The following is a 20611-nucleotide window of genomic DNA, read 5'->3' on the forward strand; positions in this document are numbered from 1 at the left end:
CTGTTGAACCCTGAGCTACAAATATTCTGTTCTAAAGCAAATATAATATGACCCTTTCTATGTACATATTCTTTTGAAGGCAAAATTAAAATAATTATAATTTACAATACTAATTATAATTTTAACATGTAGAATGTTTCTGCACAATAATGTATAGCATCTTCTAGGATCATTTGATTACTCTTATGTCAAAATGGTAGTAATGTAGGCAGGCTTTATATCACTGATAGCTGAGCGATGCTGGGCAAATATTATAAGTCACTAGTGTGGAAATCATCAAATGAAAATAATATTTTGGTATCGATAAAGCTACTAATGCTCTGTAAATATACAATGATGCTTAGTTTATCCGTCATCTAGTTTTATCCTGAATATCAACTATAAACCACTCATTTCACAATGCTGCTAAGACAAGTTCTTTATCAGGTTGTTTTGTTTTTTTTTGCAAAACTTATTCTGACTTCATTTCATCTTGATTATAGTCCAACACACTCAGGCCGAAGTGTAATTTGACAAAATGTGATAGAAACCATCAGTGTGAAAGCAAGATAGCAAACAAAGAGCTACAGGTAAGATGAGCAAGATTGCTTGTTTCCTTTAAAAAATATGTTAGCAATCTTTGCCAAAATGAAACCACCTGGTCTTTTTTAATTAGATAGAGAAAAAGATACTTAGATCTCCCCAACCTGTGTCACCGCATGGGGAAAAATTCCTGTCACTTCACATCCAATGGCAATTCATCAAACTGCCAGGAAGCAATAGAAATTGCAACCAGTACATCTTGCAGGCCCCAACTGGGAACGACTGAAGCAACCAATCAATTATGGAGAATTCTGGCTATCAGGCAAGATGATCAATGTATACTTTTTGGGACGGGGCAACACAGAAGTACTAGGAATATATAATTCGACCTTGAACCACTTCAAATTTTGGAACCTTTGAAAAATAGGCACCTCTTCTACTTAGACTTCCAAACTAATTGGGAAATTCAGTCAATTTACACTTTCAATTGTATTAGAAAATAAAATGCACAAAACTTGTCAAATTTCCAAATTAGGATTTATTCTTTCCAGATTGATTCACAAGCATCCAATATAGATGTGCAACACTTCAGATTTGACCCACAAGTGCTTTTTAATCCATAGGAGCCTGAATGCAAACTCGTGTCTGTTTGCAAGCTTGTTTGGGGAAGCAATCAGATTTGTTCCCAGGATTGCATGATTGCAGCTGCACAGACCTATAAAAATGAGGCCATTTTAATGAGTCACAGGATGGTGTTATACTCTTGTGTGTGATCCAACAAATTTCTTATTCAAATCCAGATCATTGGACTGTCTTAACATCCAATTAAATTTGATATTTCACATCCCTTCAGAGATTCAGCTTGGAGATTTGAATCAAACAACTACATCAACCTAATGGCCTATGAAATATCTTGCATGCTGTAATTTCTTCATTTTAAGATATGAAAGGTTTTCGCTCTTAGCAAAATGAGCAAAGAAATCTATCTAAATTGTATTTCTTATATAATGATTAAATACTGTATATTAATCGTTTGCTGCCCTTAGACATTACTAAAAAATGAACCGCATCAGTTTATGTAGGACATGTTTTGCTCTTATTACATAAATACACTGAGAAAAAAATGAGGACATCTTGGATTGCTTTTTGCACTTTTTACAGGGCTAGGTAATGCAGTGAATCTAAGCTGCAGCGTTGAAGACAAAGGCTGAAGAAATGTGCATAGAAAAACTATGTAAAATTATTTTGTTTTCAAAATCTTTGGAGGCCGTAGCAAGGGAGACAATACTGTTGCAAGATTTCAACTGGGCACACAACAGAAGTTAAGCTTGGTCCTAAAAGCAAAGATCAAGTCTGTGCAAGTGAAACGTTTGTACACAATCCTCAGTGTCCTAGCAACTCAGTGCCTTTTGTGTTTCGCTTTCTTAGGATACCAATTTCATCAGGATCCTCATCATTTTGCTCTGTAGATACCATATTTCCATAGTCGCAATCCAACAGCAGCTCCCCTTTAACTACTTCTTCTGTTTCACTGCAGCTATCGAAGAATCCTGCATTTTCTGCTAGAACAGCAGGATCATCCTCTTCATAGTGGCAACAGTAGCACTCGTAGTTATGGCCAGTCCCACTCTGAGCGCTGAATGTGATCTGCTGGTCCTTCTCAGATCCTGCTGCAGAGCCATTGTTCACTATGGCAAGAGCAGACAAAAGAGTTTCACTATATAAACAGTCCTCATTCTCCAGAAACTCCATTTGCTCAGCTATCTCTTCAGCAGAAGGCTGGCTTGGATCAGGGCAATCTACCAGAATTGTGTCCTGTCTGTGCCTGAAGCAATCAGAATTATCATAAACAGGAAAGGTCTCTTCTGGATAACCTTAAAACATAAAATAAACTGGTCTTAGATTATACAGTGAATCCCAAACACCTTATTCCCAATATTATCAGAATTTCTGATAAAAGTTTCCAGTCTTCGGAAATTTTGGGAAGCCGTGTGGTAAAGGCATTTAATTAATTAACCTGACATTAATAGTGGTCACACTTTCTTTCAAGCCAGTGTTGCTAGAATTCTAAATTAACACAGTTTACTTGGAGTCAGGAGGGCCAGTTTGGTGTAATGGTTAAGGCACCAGGCTCGAAACTTGGATACCCTGAATTCCAGTCCCACCTTGAACATATATGGGTGACCTTATGCCAGTCACTCTCTCTCGGCCTTAAGAAGCAGGCAATGGAAACCACTTCTGAAAAACCTTGCCAAGAAAAATTTCAGAGACTAGCCCAGGTAGTTGCCGTGAGTGTAAAACTGACCTGAAGGCATACAAAACCCATGGAGACATGCAGTGTGGTACCTCAAAACACCTCACTTTGTACCTTGCCCTTTTCACTACAAAGGGAGTAAAAGGTAAGATATAAAGCTGAGCAGGCCTCACTCTAACCTTCCCAGTCTTCCATATAAGGAGCCTCTTCTGCTTCTTTCTCTGGGGAGATGCTGTCAATGAGTTTGCCTTCTTTCATGACTTTAGTAATTTCCCGGAGTTGTTGAAGAAGCCTTTTCTCCTGATCAGTTGTAACATTTGGGGACCTGCTGTGGAATAGGAATTAACACACACCCAGTAGCAGTGTCTGGCAATATTTACACACATTTTTAATGGAATGGTTCTAGTGAAGCTTCCCGGAGATTAAAAAACAAAAACAAATTCCATAAGTCTTTGGGGGCAATTCCAATACCAAAAGAAAAAAAATGAGCATTCACTACAAAAGCATTCTTGGGAGAAGAAATGATTTATGGGGCAAAATGTGTGAGGTTACATGGTGACAGAATTTGTTTTAAATGCTCTCATAGGAAGGGCACTGCAAATAATGATGCTTTGGTGTGACATCGAGCATGTCATGAGACTGCTTGAATCAAAGTAGAAGGTAAGTCACAGTTTCCCAGATTCAGATGCCAGAGAAAACTGATTGGTTTTAGACCAGAGGCAGAAGCTTCTGTTTTTTATCTTGTAGTATGTGAAATTGAGTTGGAGAGGATGGCCCAGCCTTCTCCGTAGCTTATTTTAAAACAGGAAATCTTGGTTGGTTAGTTTAAATTGACTTCCAGAAACATATTTCTAGTATTGGCTAGTCTAGTAAAGAGAAGGACCAGAGGAGACATGATAGTGGTCTTCCAATATTTGAGGGGCTGCCACAGGGAGGAAGAAGGGGTCAAGTGATTTTCTAAAGCACCTGTAGGCCAGACAAGGAATAATGGAGGGAAACTGAACAAGAAGAGATTTAACCTGGAAATAAGGAGAAACTTTCTGACAGTGAGAACAATCAACCAATGGAACAGCTTGCTCTTGGAAGTTGTGGGAGCGCCATCACTTGAAACTTTCAAGAAGAGATTGGACTGCCATTTGTCAGAAATGGTGTAGGGTCTCCAGCTTGGGCGGGGGGTTGGACTAGATGACCTACAAGGTCCCTTCCAACTCTGATTATCTGTTATCCATTATTTTAGCCCTAGTGTGGTCTAATTTTAAGGAGCAAAATAAATGTTACTCCAATTTTGATGAGATACAGATAACATTTCAATTGTTCCATATTCAACCCACATATAATTATTACAATGACCAACATGCAAAGTAATTATATCAATGATCATTTAAATATTTCCTATCCTCTGAAATCAGAGACTCTGGCTTCTTATATTGGTAAATATCCTAAATCAGAATTAGGATGAAATCTGAGCATCCCAGCAAATAAGACTAATTGGAAGAAGTGGTGGGTAATAGCTGAAAAAGTGGTAAAGTAATATCTGAAAGGTCACACTTTGGTTCTTACCTGTATTACTACTGCTACCTTTCTATCAACACAATTCCAGTGAAAGAGGTGACAGTTGAGAGAAATAATGGAACTGAAAAAGAACATGGTTCTAAAAAGCACGGACTTAAAAAAAAATCTAAAAAATATATTACTGAGTATCTATTTTTCCTTTACAATATTTAGTGACTAACAATATTGCGAAAGAAAATAATGGTGCTAAATAATTATATCATAGGCCTAAAGGCATTAGCTATTTGGAAATAAATGGAAAGAGGGACCTTTTAGATAGGTTCATCTCTTGAGTGACCTACATTTTTTTAATCATCATTTTCTCCCATGCTAATATCATAGAAAGAAGAAAGCATTCAGAATGCTTATCCAAATTTCTTTCAAGGGGGAAAAAAAAAAGCATCACCATGCCATATAATGGGATAGGGTACACAGGAAAATGCTGCTCGGGTAAAGAATTCAAACTCAAATTGTGATACTCAGGAGTGAGCAACAGAGCCAAAGAGCTAAGCGGCCTGCTGGGATAACTGCTGTCCTCCCAACTGATTATCCCCCATCCCAAATGGTAGAGCTGTTCTTTAAAATGGCTACATGGCACTTGTTTCTGAAAGGAAATGGAATAAGCTGTAAGGTTTGCTTCATTTTGAATATTAGTTTCACTATTTCATCTAGAAAGGGAATGGCATAAATAAATCTGTTTCAAGACACTGTAACTTGGGGTGTGGCATTTGGCCAGACTGATAGAAAAGATTTAGAAAAAGAGTAATTTTGACTGCTCAAGATAGCCTCCCTTCAACTACTCTCTGACCAAGCCAAAGAATTGAGTAATTCTATGCCATTTTTTTGTTATCGCTGACCATTTTGCATAGTCACTGGACTGACAAATTGATATGTTGTCTTCTTACCCTTTTCACCTTGGAATGTATTTGAAGCAGCTCATTTTGTTGTTGGCATCCTTCCTTTGCCTCAAAGGCATTTTGAATTTTGCTTTCTCTGTTAGAATTTCTATAAATCTGGTCCACCTGACTTGTTGTAGTCTTCCTTGATGGATTGTCCCTCTTTTCATCTTCTGTAAGCCTGTAAGCTTCCCCAACTATTTGTCGAGTCTTATTGTTTTTTTTAATTGCCTCTCTTTAAAAAAACACTTTGGGATTGTTTGCACTTGCATTTTTACTTTTAAAGAATTCCCTCTACTGTAATTTTGCTTCTTTTTCATTAGCTTCTCCTGCCATGGAATCTTACTTTAAGTTTATTAAAATTGAAAACTAATTGCATTACAGCACATCAAGCATTAGCTTATCTTAATACCAAATTTCCAACGATTATCTATCTGCTTTCCTCCAAAAATCCCCACTCTGTATCTTCCACATCGGTTCAGATTAAGTCAGAGATAGCTGATCCTCCATCCTCTGAAAGGAAAGAGCAAGGCCACAAATTTAACATTTGAAAGCGTGAATTGGCCTGTTCTGGATGTAAGTATTAAAACTGAGGTTCCAACAAAGAACAATACCTTTCACAGTTGGGGCCCACTCTGTTGATTATTTTTTCCATGGCTTGTTCAGTCTCTCTCAGTTTATCTTGAAGTTGAGCAAGTTCATAGTCAGCTGTAATATAAAAACAGTTCCAGGAGGTGTCAGTAGCTGCAGCTGAAACAGTTCAGTCCATTAAACAAGCATGGATTGTCTTAAATGTACATCAAGAAAAAATGGAATTTGTTCTAAACCGTGAATGCTAGTAAGCAGACCTATCTTTTATTCTTTCCAAACAGAAAAAGAGGGAGAGAGGATTATCCTTAAAGCCAGAAGCAGCATATCTGATGCATTCAATTTCTCTTCACTGTCTGATTTTTATTGCCAAAAGAAAGGCAAGGCTGCATCATGGTTAGAAATGTAATCTAGTGACACAGATAATATTCAGCAAAAGAAGAACATTAATGATTATTTTGGATGAAAAGAAGGAGAAACAAGGTTACAGCCTGTCTCAAGAACAAATCTCACTGGCTGGGGTAAAAATTTATTTTAAAACACATTATGTCTAGGATTGTGTGAATCAAGAATAGAAGTACAGGAAATATGGTTTCTACTATGCTTCAGGAAGCAAAGAACATTTCTACTGGTATGTAGAAGAGTTCAGACAAATTCAGCCCGTATATGTGTAGCCTTTATTTAGCGAGTGCCTTGGACAGGGATCATTTGCAATGACAATGGTGATAAAAAACTAACTGTGGTTGGCTTCCCATTTGAGACTTGTGGAATGCAGGGATTGTCTTGGATTCATCGCTTGCAGGTGGAAGCTGTGGACAACAAGGCCACTGTATTGATTCATGATATGTACCAGTAATAGCTGGTTTGTTTTTGTTTTACTCGGAGGTTCTTCTGACACTTATTCATGTTTTAGTCACCCCCTGAGTGGATTATTGAAATATTCTGTTCACAGGGTTGTTTTGAAGACCACTCAGAAACTGTAATTGGTTCATGTATAATGGTGTGGAAACTAATGGGCATGCCTTGATCAGCTCATTTGATAGCACTGCTCTGCAAGTGGTGGTACTGGTTGTCAGTTGGCCTTCAGTTGCAGTATAAGGTGCTGATTATATAGCCCTTCTTGGCATGGAACAGGGTTATCTGAGGGACCACTTGTCCCCAAGTACAACAGCCCACCCTGATCTGGAAGAAGACATGTTGTGCATATCATCTGCCTTTATATCTGTTCTGACTCAAGCCTCATTCAAATCAAATAAACACAAAGTATCTATAAAAGCAAACCTTTTTAATGCATCTCTGTGAATTCTGTTCATTCACAGCAAAGAGTCATTAAAACTAATTGTCCTAGATAAGAGCAAGCCATTTCAAGGTTGTGAAAGGCTGCCAAGAACACAAGATTAATTGCACAGAAATATCGAAAACCTAAAGTCTCCGAAAACAAGCCAGAATAGACAGGACTTCCACAAGAACTTGGAGCTGAAAAAACTTCATTGCTTCCTGCAAAGAACCCAGCCCCTGAGGGCTGGCTTTTATCCCTTATGGGAGGGGCCATCACCTTGCAGCCTTACTCCCAAGTTGCCCATGCTACTGCAGCTGCTCTTTCCTTCGAGCAGCCCTGCGCGCATGCACACTGGCCACAGACTCCTTGGGATCCTCTGCACCACTGCTGCCAGACTCCACAAGCTCCAAAGGCAGCACCCCGCTCTCCGATAGTCCTGGACGCATCCCTGCATCACATGCAGGCCCTTCATCCGAGTCCTTGCTCTCAAAGACCTCAGTCGTCCACACCTGCTGCCACAATATCTATCTATCTATCTATCTATCTATCTATCTATCTATCTATCTATCTATCTATCTATCTACCTACCTACCTACCTACCTACCTGCTTCTCTCTCTCTCTCTCTCTCTCTCTCTCCCTCTGTGTGTGTGTGTGTGTGTGTGTATATATATTCATATGTATGTATGTATGTGTATATATACACACACGCACACATAGATCATCCACACACACACACACACACACACACACACACACAAAATATTTTCCTGTTGTATTGACTTTTAGCATAGTAAGCCTCTCAAGTTCTTATGGAGTTAGGTGGTCCTTTAAGCCACATAAACAAATTTGATCTCTAACTTGAAATAGTACTTACTGATCTTCCGATTTTTATTTCCAGGTGTTGAAGGAGGACATTTATGCTCGGCTGTTGAGACCATCCCCTTAGAAGAAAGCTATTAATTGGAAGAAAAGTTACTAACGTAGAAGTAGTGAGAATAATATCTTTAAAAAGCCTCAAATGAGAAAAAGGGCAGTTCAACCATAATTGGAAATCATAATTTATTTATATCAATGTATTATATACAATGTATATTGTAAGTCTTGGGTTTAGTAACTCCATTTCCATCCTCTTTCATATACCAAGAAAAGTAAAAAAAAAAACTCTTCCAGCTTTAAATGACCAAACTGAAGAATCTCTGGCTTAAACCTACAAATTAACAAATATATTAGCCTTGAAAATCATAGTTTGATCCTAGTTTAAAATCACACTCCAAAAACTTGGTAAAGGAAAATTGTTCCATTGTTGGATTGTCCTTTCTGATTAGGCAATATTGCATGCCATCCTTAAAATGAAGTTTCAAACTCCATTAAAAAAATGAAGAAACGTTGACAAAACTTGACAGAAACCACTGAAATTATATTATCAAAATGCTTTATGCAAAGAATACAGGGAAAACCTCTGGATTTTCTGATACTCGTCCCAAATCTTTGGAACATTTCTAAGGATAGCATCAATTTCAACTTTAAATCCTTACTTATTTATTTTCCTTTAAATAGGAGAGAATATCTGGCAGTTCAAAGCCTGAACTCTGAACATCAGAATCTGTCACATGACCCTGTGCTGGCTGGTTAACTGCTCTTAAATAGTACCAATTAGGTCCTACAATGACAGAAGCAAAAGCAATTTATGGACTGTATCTGTTGCTCAGCCATTTCTTCTATAATTTTCTACAGGGTAGAAATAAATATTGTTTATACCATAAAGATTCCTGTAAAGTGAGCTCAAGACTCATGATTTACAACATATTTTCTTGATACAAGAATAATTTTAAGGGTGAAGCAGAGGTGGTATTCAGCAGGTTCTGACCAGTTCTGGAGAACCGGTAGCAGAAATTTTGAGTAGTTCAGAGAACCTGCAAATACCACCTCTGACTGGCCCCGCCCTCATCTATTCTCTGCCTCCCGAGTCCCAGCTGATCGGCTGGGTCTTCTTTGGTTGCCCTGCACAGGAGAATGGAGCTGGAAAACAGGTTAGTGGGGTGGGAATGGGATTTTGCAGTAACCTTCCCTGCCACACCCACCAAGCCATGCCCACCAAGCCATGTCATGCCCACTAAGCCACAGAACCGGTGGTATAAAAATATTGAATCCCACCAATGGGGTGAAGATAAAGATCTTACCTTAAACAGAATGTATAGAATGTATAACAGGATCCCAAATCCATATATCGGGATGACCTGTCCCACAAGACCTCTCCCAGTACCACTGCCTCCTCCGCCGCCGCCGCCTCCACCCTTGGCTTTGGCAATAGCCTCAGCGAGGTGAGATCTTGGAAACTGGGAAGCAGGTGGCCTGACTTCTGGAGACATCTGGGGATGTGCTGTTGGAGGAAAGTGGCTACTGCTTTTCCCTGAAAAAAAGTCAAATCATAAAGAAAATAAACTTAGCCGTTTATTAGCTAAGCAGTGGTTAGAATGTAGTATTGCAGGCTGACTCTGCTCACTGCCAAGAGTTTGATCCTCACCAGCTCAAGGTTGAGTCAGCCTTCCATCCTTCTGAGGTCAGTAAAATAAGGATCCAGAATGCTTACAGAGGGCTGTAAAGCACCATGAAGCAGTGTATAAGTCTAAATGCTATTGCAAAGTGCTATTAATGAAAGCAAATAGTCCTGTTGATCCATCTATAATAGGACACTGTTTTTTATTTAGAACTAATCAATAGGTGAAATGCAAATGTTAAGATGTTTGGGTGACATACTGTAAGCTAAATTGAGCCATTGAACAGAGCTCTCAAAATAGTTTTTCCAAATGATAATATCTCCATGAATTGCTAGCATATATTTTGAATTGACAGTGGATAGTTTAATATATCTGGGAATGCTTAAAATTGCAGTAATCAGCTATAATACCCATAGCTTGTTTAAAACAAAATGTTCACAATTTACATGAAACACCGCTGTTCTGCTTAGGTAGCAAAAAAATTAAAAGTTTAAAAGTTGATAGAAAAAATCATATTGAACTAACACTTATAAGCAAAGAAAAACTACATTAGCACCCTCAGGTATATTAGTATCTTTATTACTTTCCCTTATTCATGAAGAGGAAAGCTCTCAAATCAACCATTACCAAATCAATCAAATCAGTTCTTTTTGCAATTTACAGATAGCCTTTGACTGTAATTGAGCTCAGAATTTATGGTTGTAAGTCTTGGCGGTTGTTACGCATGTGTCACTCCATGACCATGATCAATTTTATGACCATTTTTTGTGGTGTCCATAAAGTGAACGTAGTGGTCATGAAATAAACCCGTTTTCTTCAACAGTTCTTTTTTGTCAGAAAGCAGAAGTAAAAATCAGTCATGTGACCATGGCATGCTGCAAACCACCATAAATGCATGCTGGTTTCCAAGCACTCAAATGTGATCATGTGGCCTGTGGCGATTAGAACTCTGGAACTGGTTGCAAATATCTCTGGGGAGACCTATCGAAAATTCAATCTGTCACTAAGTTGCTAAGTCAGGATATGTATATATGTTTTAAAATATAAATAGAATTACCCAGAACTGGTCAAAGGCATGCATCGAAATTACATTTTAGGAAATGTTCAGGTTTTCCAGGTTATGAAACTTTTTTTATCAACCATTAAGTGACACTGGAGAAACTGGAGAATAGCTTGTCAATGACCATCAGGGTTTTCAAAGCTTGCAAGGTTGGACCATTTCAGCATTTTTGTTTGTTTGTTTTTTGTGTCAATAGTCTTATTGGCAAGATTTCAGAAGCAGTTTGCTGTTTTGCTACCTTCTTCCCAGGGCTGAGAGAGTATGGCCGGCTGAATTCCTGCTTAAGGGAAAAATAAAACTCATTCTCTCGTTTCTAGCCTGGAGTCTGAACCACTACACCAAACTGGCTCTCTTTCCAGTTTATGTTGAAATTAGTTATGTATTCTAAAATGTGCTCAGACAGTTTTGATGTTGACTACTATAGATGCACAGGAGTTCTTAGCTTAATTTCACATTTACTCTTCAAATTTATGGCTACTTAGAACAAATCAGGCATTAAATAATAAAAGTGCAGTTGGGTCATCACATAGTTGAAGTGATTTTTGTCCATAACCCCCCCCCAGCATCAACCATGTTTTTAGTATGATTTCCATTAGAGAAATAAAATCTATTAAGACAAGACAGATACTAGTCAGTTTCCATATTAACAGAACAACACAGTTGGAACGGACCTTGGAGGTCTTCTAATCCAATCCCTTGCGCAAGCAGGAGACCCTATACCATTCCAGACAAATGGCCATCAAATGTCTTAAAACCTTCTACTGATGGAACATCTAGAATACAACTTCTAGAGGCAAGATGTTCCATTAATTGTTCCATCAGGAAATTTCTCCTTAGTTCTAGGTGGTACCGTTGCTTCGTAAGTTTCCATGTTTCTTCTTGTTCTGCCCTCTCGTGCTTGTTTCTCCCCCCCTTCTCAAATATTGGAATACTCATATTATGTCACTGCTAGTTAGCCTCTACACTCCTAATCAACTTTGTTGGCTCTTCTCTGTACCCTTTCTACAGTCTGAACTTTGTAGTTTATATGATGACCAACACTGAATGCAAGTGTGGTCTTACTAAGGCATTATAGAGTGGTATTAATACTTCACACCATCTTGATATATCCCTCTGTTGATACAGCCTAGGAATACATTGGGTTTTTTGGTAGCTGCAGCACTTCGCTGGCTCATATTTAAGTGGTTGTTCACTAGGTCTCTCTCTCTCTCTCTGTTACTGTGTTGGTAGGCTGTTTAAAGATATTTCCAAATGTGTAAAAGAATGTCTACTGCATAAACCCAATAAAAAATTGGTAAGCAGTTAAGAATTCTGGAGAAAGTACTTATTCATCTCCAATGTTCTTGTTGCACATTATCATTGATGCAGTGCATTTGATGGGAAAGTTCAGGCAAACAAATGGTTTCCCCATTTACAAACTATAATTCTACTGAATATTGGCATATTCAAAGCATAAATAACTACATCTTCAGCAAATAGTTGATTGAATTGAGTTTTCTTCAAATGTTCTGATTGTGACTCTCTTTTTTAACCTTTATATTTTGTAGCCAAGCTTTATTATCAGTAGGTAAAATAATACTGTAATAAATAAAATCAATTCAAGGAGAATGCATGCACATTTTATAACAGTCTGCCTATTCAACTATTCGGAGCTTGAAGTTCTTTAGTTTTGGGAAAGCATTACAAGCAATCTCGCATCAAAATAGATGCCATTCAGACATAGAACAAAGAACATATCTTATAATATATTCATTGTTAAGGCTCCCAAATTAAATAATAAATAAAATGAAAGAGTGAATTTGTTTAAATAATGGCTTATACAAATGCAATTGAAACAAACATTATTGAATTTCTGTTGCAATGAAAAATATTTATTGCTTCCATTTTGGTACTAAAAATGTGACTCTAAAAGATGACACGAGGAAGTAATGATTATGGTGGTGACATCTAACAAAGGGTCCAGATAAGCTATATTAAAATACAAATAATGATTTCCTCTGTACATGTACATTTTAAATTATTTGGGGAGCAACAATAAACACACTGGAATAATGGCAGTGATGTATGTTGAGCAGAAAAACTGATGGTTCAATAGAGGGTTGGGGAAAACAATAAGTAGGAAAACACACTGAGGGTCATTTGAACAATCTTTATATTTATTTATATTTAATATAAAACAGCTAAAATGTTATATAATCAGCAAATAATAATGGACATGAAAACATAAAATGACAATAACTGATCATTACAAAAAGCTAATGCAATGAAAGATAAAACAAGTGCTTATGAATGAATGAAATAATTCAAATAAACAAAATAAAATAAAAAAATACAATTTTTCTTAGAAATATATATTGAATTTATTGCTATTTTAATTAGGATCACAAACACTGAGATAAAACACTGTAAATGCAACTTTATGGAATTGATATATTAGCACTAACTGTTTTGTTCACACTTCCTACAGTGTTGTTTACATAAGATTTTGAATGTACAACAAGAACAAAGGATCCAGGAAAAAGTTCTAAGGTAACAACATTTTAGTTCTACAGCCCAAAGACCTATAGCAATTCACCGATCAAACTGGTAATTTTACTTAGATTTGACTAAAACTCAACTGTACCAACTAAAGTGGCACTGCTTCAAACAATCATGAGAAAGCCAGTGAAAAGGTGAATTCTTCAGCCCACCCCTCTCTTACATCTTTATGCTGGTCTAGAAACTCATAGGCACCTTTGATAAAAATAACTGGCAGACTTTAATAGCTTTGTGAAAACGAGTAAAACTAAAATATTACCTGTGAGAATTATGGTTTGCTCATTCCTTAGTCTGTTTTGACAAGAATCCACCAATTAACAGCATACATTTTCAAATGTACTACCTACTATAACATTTGAGCTTGCTTCCCCCAAAGACAACACGTTTTCCAAAATACCGCTGCAAAGTTAGGAAAGGCAACAGCAGCCTTCTACCTGCAACCCAAACAGGATATGTTGAAGTTGCCACTTCCAGGTTTCCCAGGCAATCTGACTTGTAGTTCCAGGAATTAAACGCAAATCTGAAGATTTGGAAAAGGAGTGTGATAAGTAGCCATGGGATATTTAAAGAATAGTTATAGGTCAGGGTTGACATGAGGGGTCCTTGGTGCTCTCTGAGCTCACTTGTTTTCTTGCAGACATTTCATTTACCCAAACTACATAACATCATCAATGTTTGTGATGTAACTGATGATGTTACCTAGTCTGGGTAATGAAACATCTCCAAGAAAACCAGCAAGGTCACCAAGGTCCCCTCATGAGGGAGAGATACATATAGATGGCTTTGCAAAAGGGCTTATAGGGAGAGATATGTAGGGTTGTGCCTAGAGATACAACCGTATGAGCTGTTCTTTTTTACCTAACCCTTTCTCAGGATTTATCAAAGATATGACTCAATTTTAAAACGTTTTCCTGATTATGTATTATTATTATTATCTCTCTTAATCATTAAACATGAAACTCAAGTTAAAAATGCATCACAAATATTGACTGGCACTGATGGTTGAGCCAACAGCATAGGTATCAACCAAGATAATAATAACAACAACAACAACAACAATAATAGGGATCCGCTGTCGTCTGTATCCTTTCTGGACGCCTAAGCACTGAAGCATGAAGGCAGAATGGGGAGCGACCGTCTTCTGTGCAGCTTCCGCAACTCCTTAGGAAAAGATCGGGAGGAGCTTCTCGGGGAGCCCGGGGAAACCTGTCTCTTACCCTCGAGCGTGGCAGTGGACGGGGCGACCGTGGAGGGCTCCGGCTGCCTCCAACCCCGCGATCGGAGAAGCTTCGGCAGGAGCAGCGATACGCATAACACTAAGCAAGAAGCCAGAGCCACTTTCCGGAACGTGGAATACGCCATGGCAACAACCTCACACCCGCCACAACCGGAAACAGGATGTACCCGGCCTATTTTCCCCTTATTATTTTCCCCTTAACGTCACATCCGTCCCTTCTCCCTAACTAAGTACGGCGTTGCCATAGAATTTCAGGGTCGTGAGAGAAGAGCGGCAAAGCGTGCCTTTACTGCGCTTGCGTATGAGTCTTGGCCATGCGCGGGAGCAGCTTCGGAAGACTCGGCGAAGCTTTCAGTAGTCCCCACGGAGCCGCCCAATAGAAAAACTGCGACTGACTCGAAGAGGCGGGAATATTAAGCAATTGCTCGGCTGTGATTGGGCCGCCGTTGTAGCGGCAGCGCTTGAAGAAGACGGCGACTCCGAGTCTTTTAGTGTAGAGTCAAGGCAGTTGCTGCTATTCCAAGGTTGCTTCGTCCGATTGATGGATGCCCCGCCTGTTTTGGCCAGTTGGTGGCAGCACCTAGCACTTCCCTTACCTGGAGCTGAACCCATGCAGATATTAAGTCGCTCTGACGTCTAAGCCATTTACGAGAAGCCCGAGTGCATCCTGCTTTTAAGTGATGGTGGTTTATTGATGCTAACTTGGTCTCTTGTTTTCGTTCTGTGGTATATGTGATCGGGGTGAAAGAAGAGCCCAGCGTGAGAAGTCAATAGATCAAAGCAACTTGATAAAAGCGAGCAGCCTCTTTTCCTCTTGCGCCTTTGTGTGTGCGTGTTTGCGCGGGTGTATTAGCTGCCTGGGATATTTCACTTCTGTATCCTTTGCTTACTTTTTGTGACTCATTCTCATTCTTGTGGGAGACACAAACTGCTTACATAGGTTGGGTTTCCAAGATACATGAGGCTTGCAGTTGGTTGGTTGGCTTGTGACTTAATGTGGCATGCGAACACAGCCTCTATTTATGGTCTGTCAGTTTCTATGCCGTTATTCAAAGACCAGATAGCCAGAAGAGAGTTCAAAAGGAAAGGACGATAGACAGGTGGTGTAGATATTGGCTGGTATCACCCAGTAATAACCAAACCAAAAAACCTGGTTATTGAATGAACCCATTTTCTGCTTTTGCTCAGTTGACCCACAAACAAGCCAAATAACCTAGGTTTGCATAATCAGGGTTTACATATGAAGCCACACATTGACAAGCCAGTACTGCAACTTATAAACATTGTTTAAACACAATCTGTTCCTGGGCACTGCAGGAGAAAGCTATGGAAATCTTATGATGTTGTGCCATCTAGAAAGCCTCTGTCCCTCCTCTTCTCACCTCTGTTTACTGGATGTATCTGGTGTCTTAATATAATTCAGTAAGATGGGATGCCCCATCAAATGTCCTTTCTTGCACTCAGAATGATTTCTCTAGTGCTCATTTGCTGAATTACACTTGTAGTAGCAGTGGGCATTTACCTTGCAGGATCCTGTTTTATCCCGATTAACAGCAAGGGTGAATGATAATTCCATATAACATTATAGTCTTGAGGCCAAAGTCTAGAGTTGGAGTAAGTGAAAGCTGTAAGTGCTTCTGAATGAAAAAGATTGCTTCTATTTGATCATCTTTATATATTTTTCATGGGAAGAAATAAAGATGAAAGAAGTTGGAAATTTTGTGATTGTAAGGCTTTTACCTAATAAGACTTTCTTTTAAGTTGTTGCTAAGTGTTTTTTTTTAATCAGTTGTGATGTAACTTCTTGTTCTCCTATTTATTGTTCTCTTCTCACCTCCTTAGTATGTCAGGAAGAGGGTTACCTTCATATTGATAGAACTTTCCATCATAATGTCAGTAGCAGATGGATTGGAAGATTGATTAAAAAGGAAAGTGTTGCTTTTCTTTAGTGCCATTCCTGTACAGAAATATGGCAGCATGTGGAAAGTGACAGACTGAGCATGAACATTGATACACAATGTATCTTATTGAGCAGATTCAAAATGATTGGCTCCAGTTCTGAAAAGATATGCAACATCATGTAACAAGACTGTTAAAGTCATGTTCCATTGATCTGCATTTCCATGCCAAATCCCTACAAATTTTGTATACATGTATTTCCCTGGTAACCCTTGTCCTAGAACCCTTGCCCTTGCTGTGCTGTTTAAGTCCAATTTTACTTTTTATTGGCTACATCTTGTCCTTAAATCTTTAGTATTAGTCTCTGTTTATTGTACTGTTGTCTCTGCTGTTTATACACTTGATATAGGGAACATTTGAAAAAGCTATATCTTCATGTAAACTCCAAGTATCTGTGATGGAGTCAGCTGTACGATTTCTGCATATGATTTGACTCTAACAAGTCATCTTCCTATTCCTCCTAAAAATGATGTTCTGCTTTTTTCCTTTTCTCAGATGCATGCTGCATTGCCATTTGAAGAAAGATAACTGTTCTATTATGGGAAACCCTTGGTGTCCCTCACAATGCTGATGAAACATTCCACTAGACTTGGACAGTGTGACAAATATTGGATGAATGCTGGAAGTTGTAGTTTCAGGTTCCAAGCGCATTTCTAACAGAAGTCAAATACTCTGGTGCAGGGATGTCAAATTCACATTGTCACGATGGCATCACGTGATGTATCGGGACTTTTTCCCCCTTCGCTGGGTGTGCTGTGACTAGCACATGATGCATTTGGCCCACGGGCTGGGAATTTGACAGCCCTGCTCTTGTGGTTAATATAACTGTATATTCCCTTCAGTGTATATTCGGCAAGTTTGTATATTCACTCACCTTAGGTTTGAGCAATTATACTCAAGGTGAATTGTACTGTATATCCTTGAAGAAGATATATGAATGTAAAGGCTTCTTTCACCATAATGCATAAGGTTTATTGTTTCATCAGTTGAGGGGACTTCTAAAATATGTCCTCCAGAGACAACATTAGTATCCTGGCCTAGTGGCAGTGGTACTAGTATTGGTAATGCTTAACAAGCAGTAACCCCTTGGAATGGCCATGACGTCCCCTCAGTTCTTAGCAAGAACAGATTCCTGTTCTTTGTCATCCCTAAACACTAGGTTGCTTTCAAGTAATGCCCAAGTTCTGTGCTGCATTTTGTGTCCTCTATTGCCAAATTTGTTTACATGGTCACTGAATAAAAAAGGTACCTGAGTTTGGATTCTTGGGTCATTTTGGATGCAAAAATCAAAAATAGGCAGCACCAATTAATTAAACAAACCAATATAAAATGCCCAGGCTTAAATTGTACTTTGCACATACATAATCTCTGTGCTACATTTTATGTATACTTTACCCTTGGGTAAAAAGTGTAAGCATATAAATGCTTTCTCACATAATCTTACTAAAGCACATTCCTGCCTATAAATATTCATACTACTGCCAAAACATTTACAAGCTTTCCCCAAAGGTGAAATATGTGTAATGTACTTTGCCTTCTGGGTATAAATATTATCCAATACATTTTGGTTAATATGAATACACTAATTATTCTTGCAACCCTTTTGAAAAGGGTCATCCTCGTGATGTGATTTTTTTTTAAAAAAATGTAATTACAGTAATTGGATACTTAATCTAATTAAAACTGGCTTTATCGTTAATGGGTATTTTTCTAAAGACACAGAATGACAATTGACTTTTTGATAATCACTGTTTTTCTTTCTGCTGTGGGATGTATTAAAAATACACTAGAAATCGCAGAATGCCGCCTTCATACCATCTGCCAATGGAGCCAGGCAAAATTACATTTTTATCCACTATTTATGTTAATTATGAAATAGGGATATTCTTATATTTAATGATACTGTTGATGATCACTGAGATACTGTTACAGGTGATTAAAGGGATCTGATAATGCTAACTTTAATGACTGGTGCTCTCTGCATACCGGACAGTTTGGGGAAGTATGAGGATACATCTAAATTTCTCAACAATTTGAGAAAACAGCAGTAGTTTGATTTTAAGAATAAAACAAGATGATTTTATCAGCAAAAAAACCCAACATCCTAGATTAAAATTTAATCTACGTGATGCACAAAATTGTCCACAAAACATAATGCCTTTTAGTTGGGAAAGTAATAAAGTACTAGGTATTGCTGAACTTCAACTCTCATTGGCCAGTTGTGAGTGACTGTAGGATTTAAAAACAGAAGACAGAACATGTGACCATGAAAAAAAATATAGAGAGAATTTGTTGGAAATGATAGCTATAACATTTCTTTGAAGCTACTTACAAGGATTCCTGATATTGGTTATCAAGGCATCTGATGCTATACTGTATATCCACTGAGGAGAAAGGAGATGATGGGCTGAATAGACCACAGTTCAGATTAACAAAATTCTTACTCAATACATTCAGGTTCCAAACAACAATGTATTCTGTTATATTTGTTGACCGCTCAATGGCAGAATCTTTTAATGAAACGCCAAATCCTGAACATGGGATTGTGCACAGAAGCAGCACAAGATGGCACCATCCATCTGGAAAAGCATCCAGGAACACTTCCCATAATGATTTCTGTTCTGTAACCATTTGCTACTGAAACATTGGTATATTAGAGGAAGAGAGAGCAATTATGTATACGAAAGATAATCAGATATAGGTCTTTCAGTGAGATTATCAGATGTTCTCTTTGCAACTCGGAAGTGTGCCTATTTCTCCCAAATTCATCAAATATGATAATCCTTCCAAATGGAAATGGCGAGAATGCTTATTCTACAAGCCATTTCTATCAACAATTAATTTTAGTTACACATCTTCCAGGAGATATTTCTGTCATACCTTATGCTCAACAATGCAGTCTATTTACAACACTTGCAATTTTGTGAGGAATCACCATTCATTTCTATAGGGAAGAATTGACTAATGCACTTCCAATATTGTATACAAAACTTTTTTAAAAATCAGCTAAATGTGCCAGAAATTAATGAAGAATGTGGAACTTCATCAGAAGCATCAAATATGCTAAGCATGCTGCTAAGTAAATTGCAACAAGTTGATGAGGGTGTTTCTATTATTCCATTTGCTTTCAAGAACTACGATTGCCATGATTTTCCATACATATTCATGATAATGAGAACAGTGGCTGATCTCTGTGAAATGCAGTATTTTTTTAAACAAATATGAGAGATAGGACATCCATTTGTTAGAGTTCACTATTGCCTTTTCTTTGATGACATCTCCCCCAGCCTAGTGTATCTGTTCTTCAGATAAAAGAGAAATGGAAGCATGATTTTGCAATTCTGACTTCCTCTATGTTCACATGTATGCCATTTCATTCCATTTTATTTATTTACTTCTTTGTATGCTACTCAGTCCTGAAGTCTCTGGGGATTAAAATCTTACGAAGAATTATAACTTAAAGCTCCCCTCCCCCCCTTGACAATGTTCTTCAGCTGGATTTTAGTAACTCGCAAATGTGCTTTCTTCAGTAAATGCAATAATATGGGGAGCTAGGGGGGAAAAGAAAAATCTGAAATTATGCTGTTGTCACTCTTGGCATGTTTGCTTCTTCAAAGTTGAGTTGGAAGAAGCCATGAACTAGTTCGTGTTGTGTTGATTGCTTGCAACTAAAAATGTTTTATGGAATCTTAAAGCTTAACAAATTTACACAACTGAAAGACCACAGCATACTTCATCAGCCTACTTCATCAAATGCAAACCACAATAGATGGGTCCATGCATTGTGCTAAACCAGAACTAAACCACATTGCAGTTTTAAATTGCAATTATTTTTGTAAAATGTATACTGTATTCTCTTTCAGGATATACAACATTATACAAATTATGGGGGGGGGGATATTTATTTTAGTCAGTGACCAGATGAAAAAGAAGTAAGAAATAGTAAACTGAAGAAATGCGTAAGTTAAAAAAGAAAAGGAAATATAATGATAACTAGCATTTTACACTCAAGCTGTTTGCAGTCTCTCTCCATTTTTGCTTGAACTATGCCTGCATACTACTTTTGATTTTCTGAGGAATTAATCAACTTGATAAAGCCACAGGTGTCTTCCCCTTGTCTCCATTATTTATATAAGTCTTTTGCAGTTCAATCCTCATTTATTCTGTATATATAATCAAGACACCTCAAGGTACTTCTTTCATTCTGGTCATTTACTTCTGTATTCAA

The 20611-nt window shown here is 37.9% G+C and overlaps 1 protein-coding gene across 4 annotated transcripts; it reads right to left on the reverse strand.

The window, feature by feature from the left end:
* Window positions 1-1039: 1039 nt before the first annotated feature.
* RIC3 (RIC3 acetylcholine receptor chaperone) lies at window positions 1040-14618 on the reverse strand. Of its 4 annotated transcripts, none has more exons than XM_026706484.2 (6): window positions 14405-14618; window positions 9272-9501; window positions 7966-8044; window positions 5838-5931; window positions 2956-3101; window positions 1040-2396 (listed from the first exon to the last, which is right to left on the reverse strand). In XM_026706484.2, the coding sequence occupies exons 1-6, from the start codon at window positions 14547-14549 to the stop codon at window positions 1906-1908; spliced, it is 1185 nt and encodes a 394-aa protein (XP_026562269.1). In that variant the 5' UTR covers window positions 14550-14618; the 3' UTR covers window positions 1040-1905. The 4 variants fall into 4 exon arrangements, with proteins under 4 accessions (XP_026562269.1, XP_087777182.1, XP_026562268.1 ...); XM_087921056.1 differs by having other exon boundaries at window positions 1040-2210; window positions 14405-14615; XM_026706483.2 differs by having other exon boundaries at window positions 2956-3104; window positions 14405-14615.
* Between the last annotated feature and the right edge of the window lie 5993 nt (window positions 14619-20611).

The sequence above is a fragment of the Pseudonaja textilis genome, chromosome 1, assembly GCF_049901715.1.
Source record: "Pseudonaja textilis isolate UNSWEBS1 chromosome 1, rPseTex1.2, whole genome shotgun sequence".
Taxonomy (NCBI): Eukaryota; Metazoa; Chordata; class Lepidosauria; order Squamata; family Elapidae; genus Pseudonaja; species Pseudonaja textilis.

Coding starts and splice junctions, on each gene's coding strand:
- RIC3 (XM_026706483.2), bottom strand. CDS start 14,549: ATGGCGTATTCCACGTTCCGGAAAGTGGCTCTGGCTTCTTGCTTAGTG. Junction 3,105..5,837: donor GTGGGCCCCAACTGTGAAAG/GTATTGTTCTTT, acceptor CCTATTCCACAG/CAGGTCCCCAAATGTTACAA. Junction 2,397..2,955: donor TTATATGGAAGACTGGGAAG/GTTAGAGTGAGG, acceptor TTATGTTTTAAG/GTTATCCAGAAGAGACCTTT.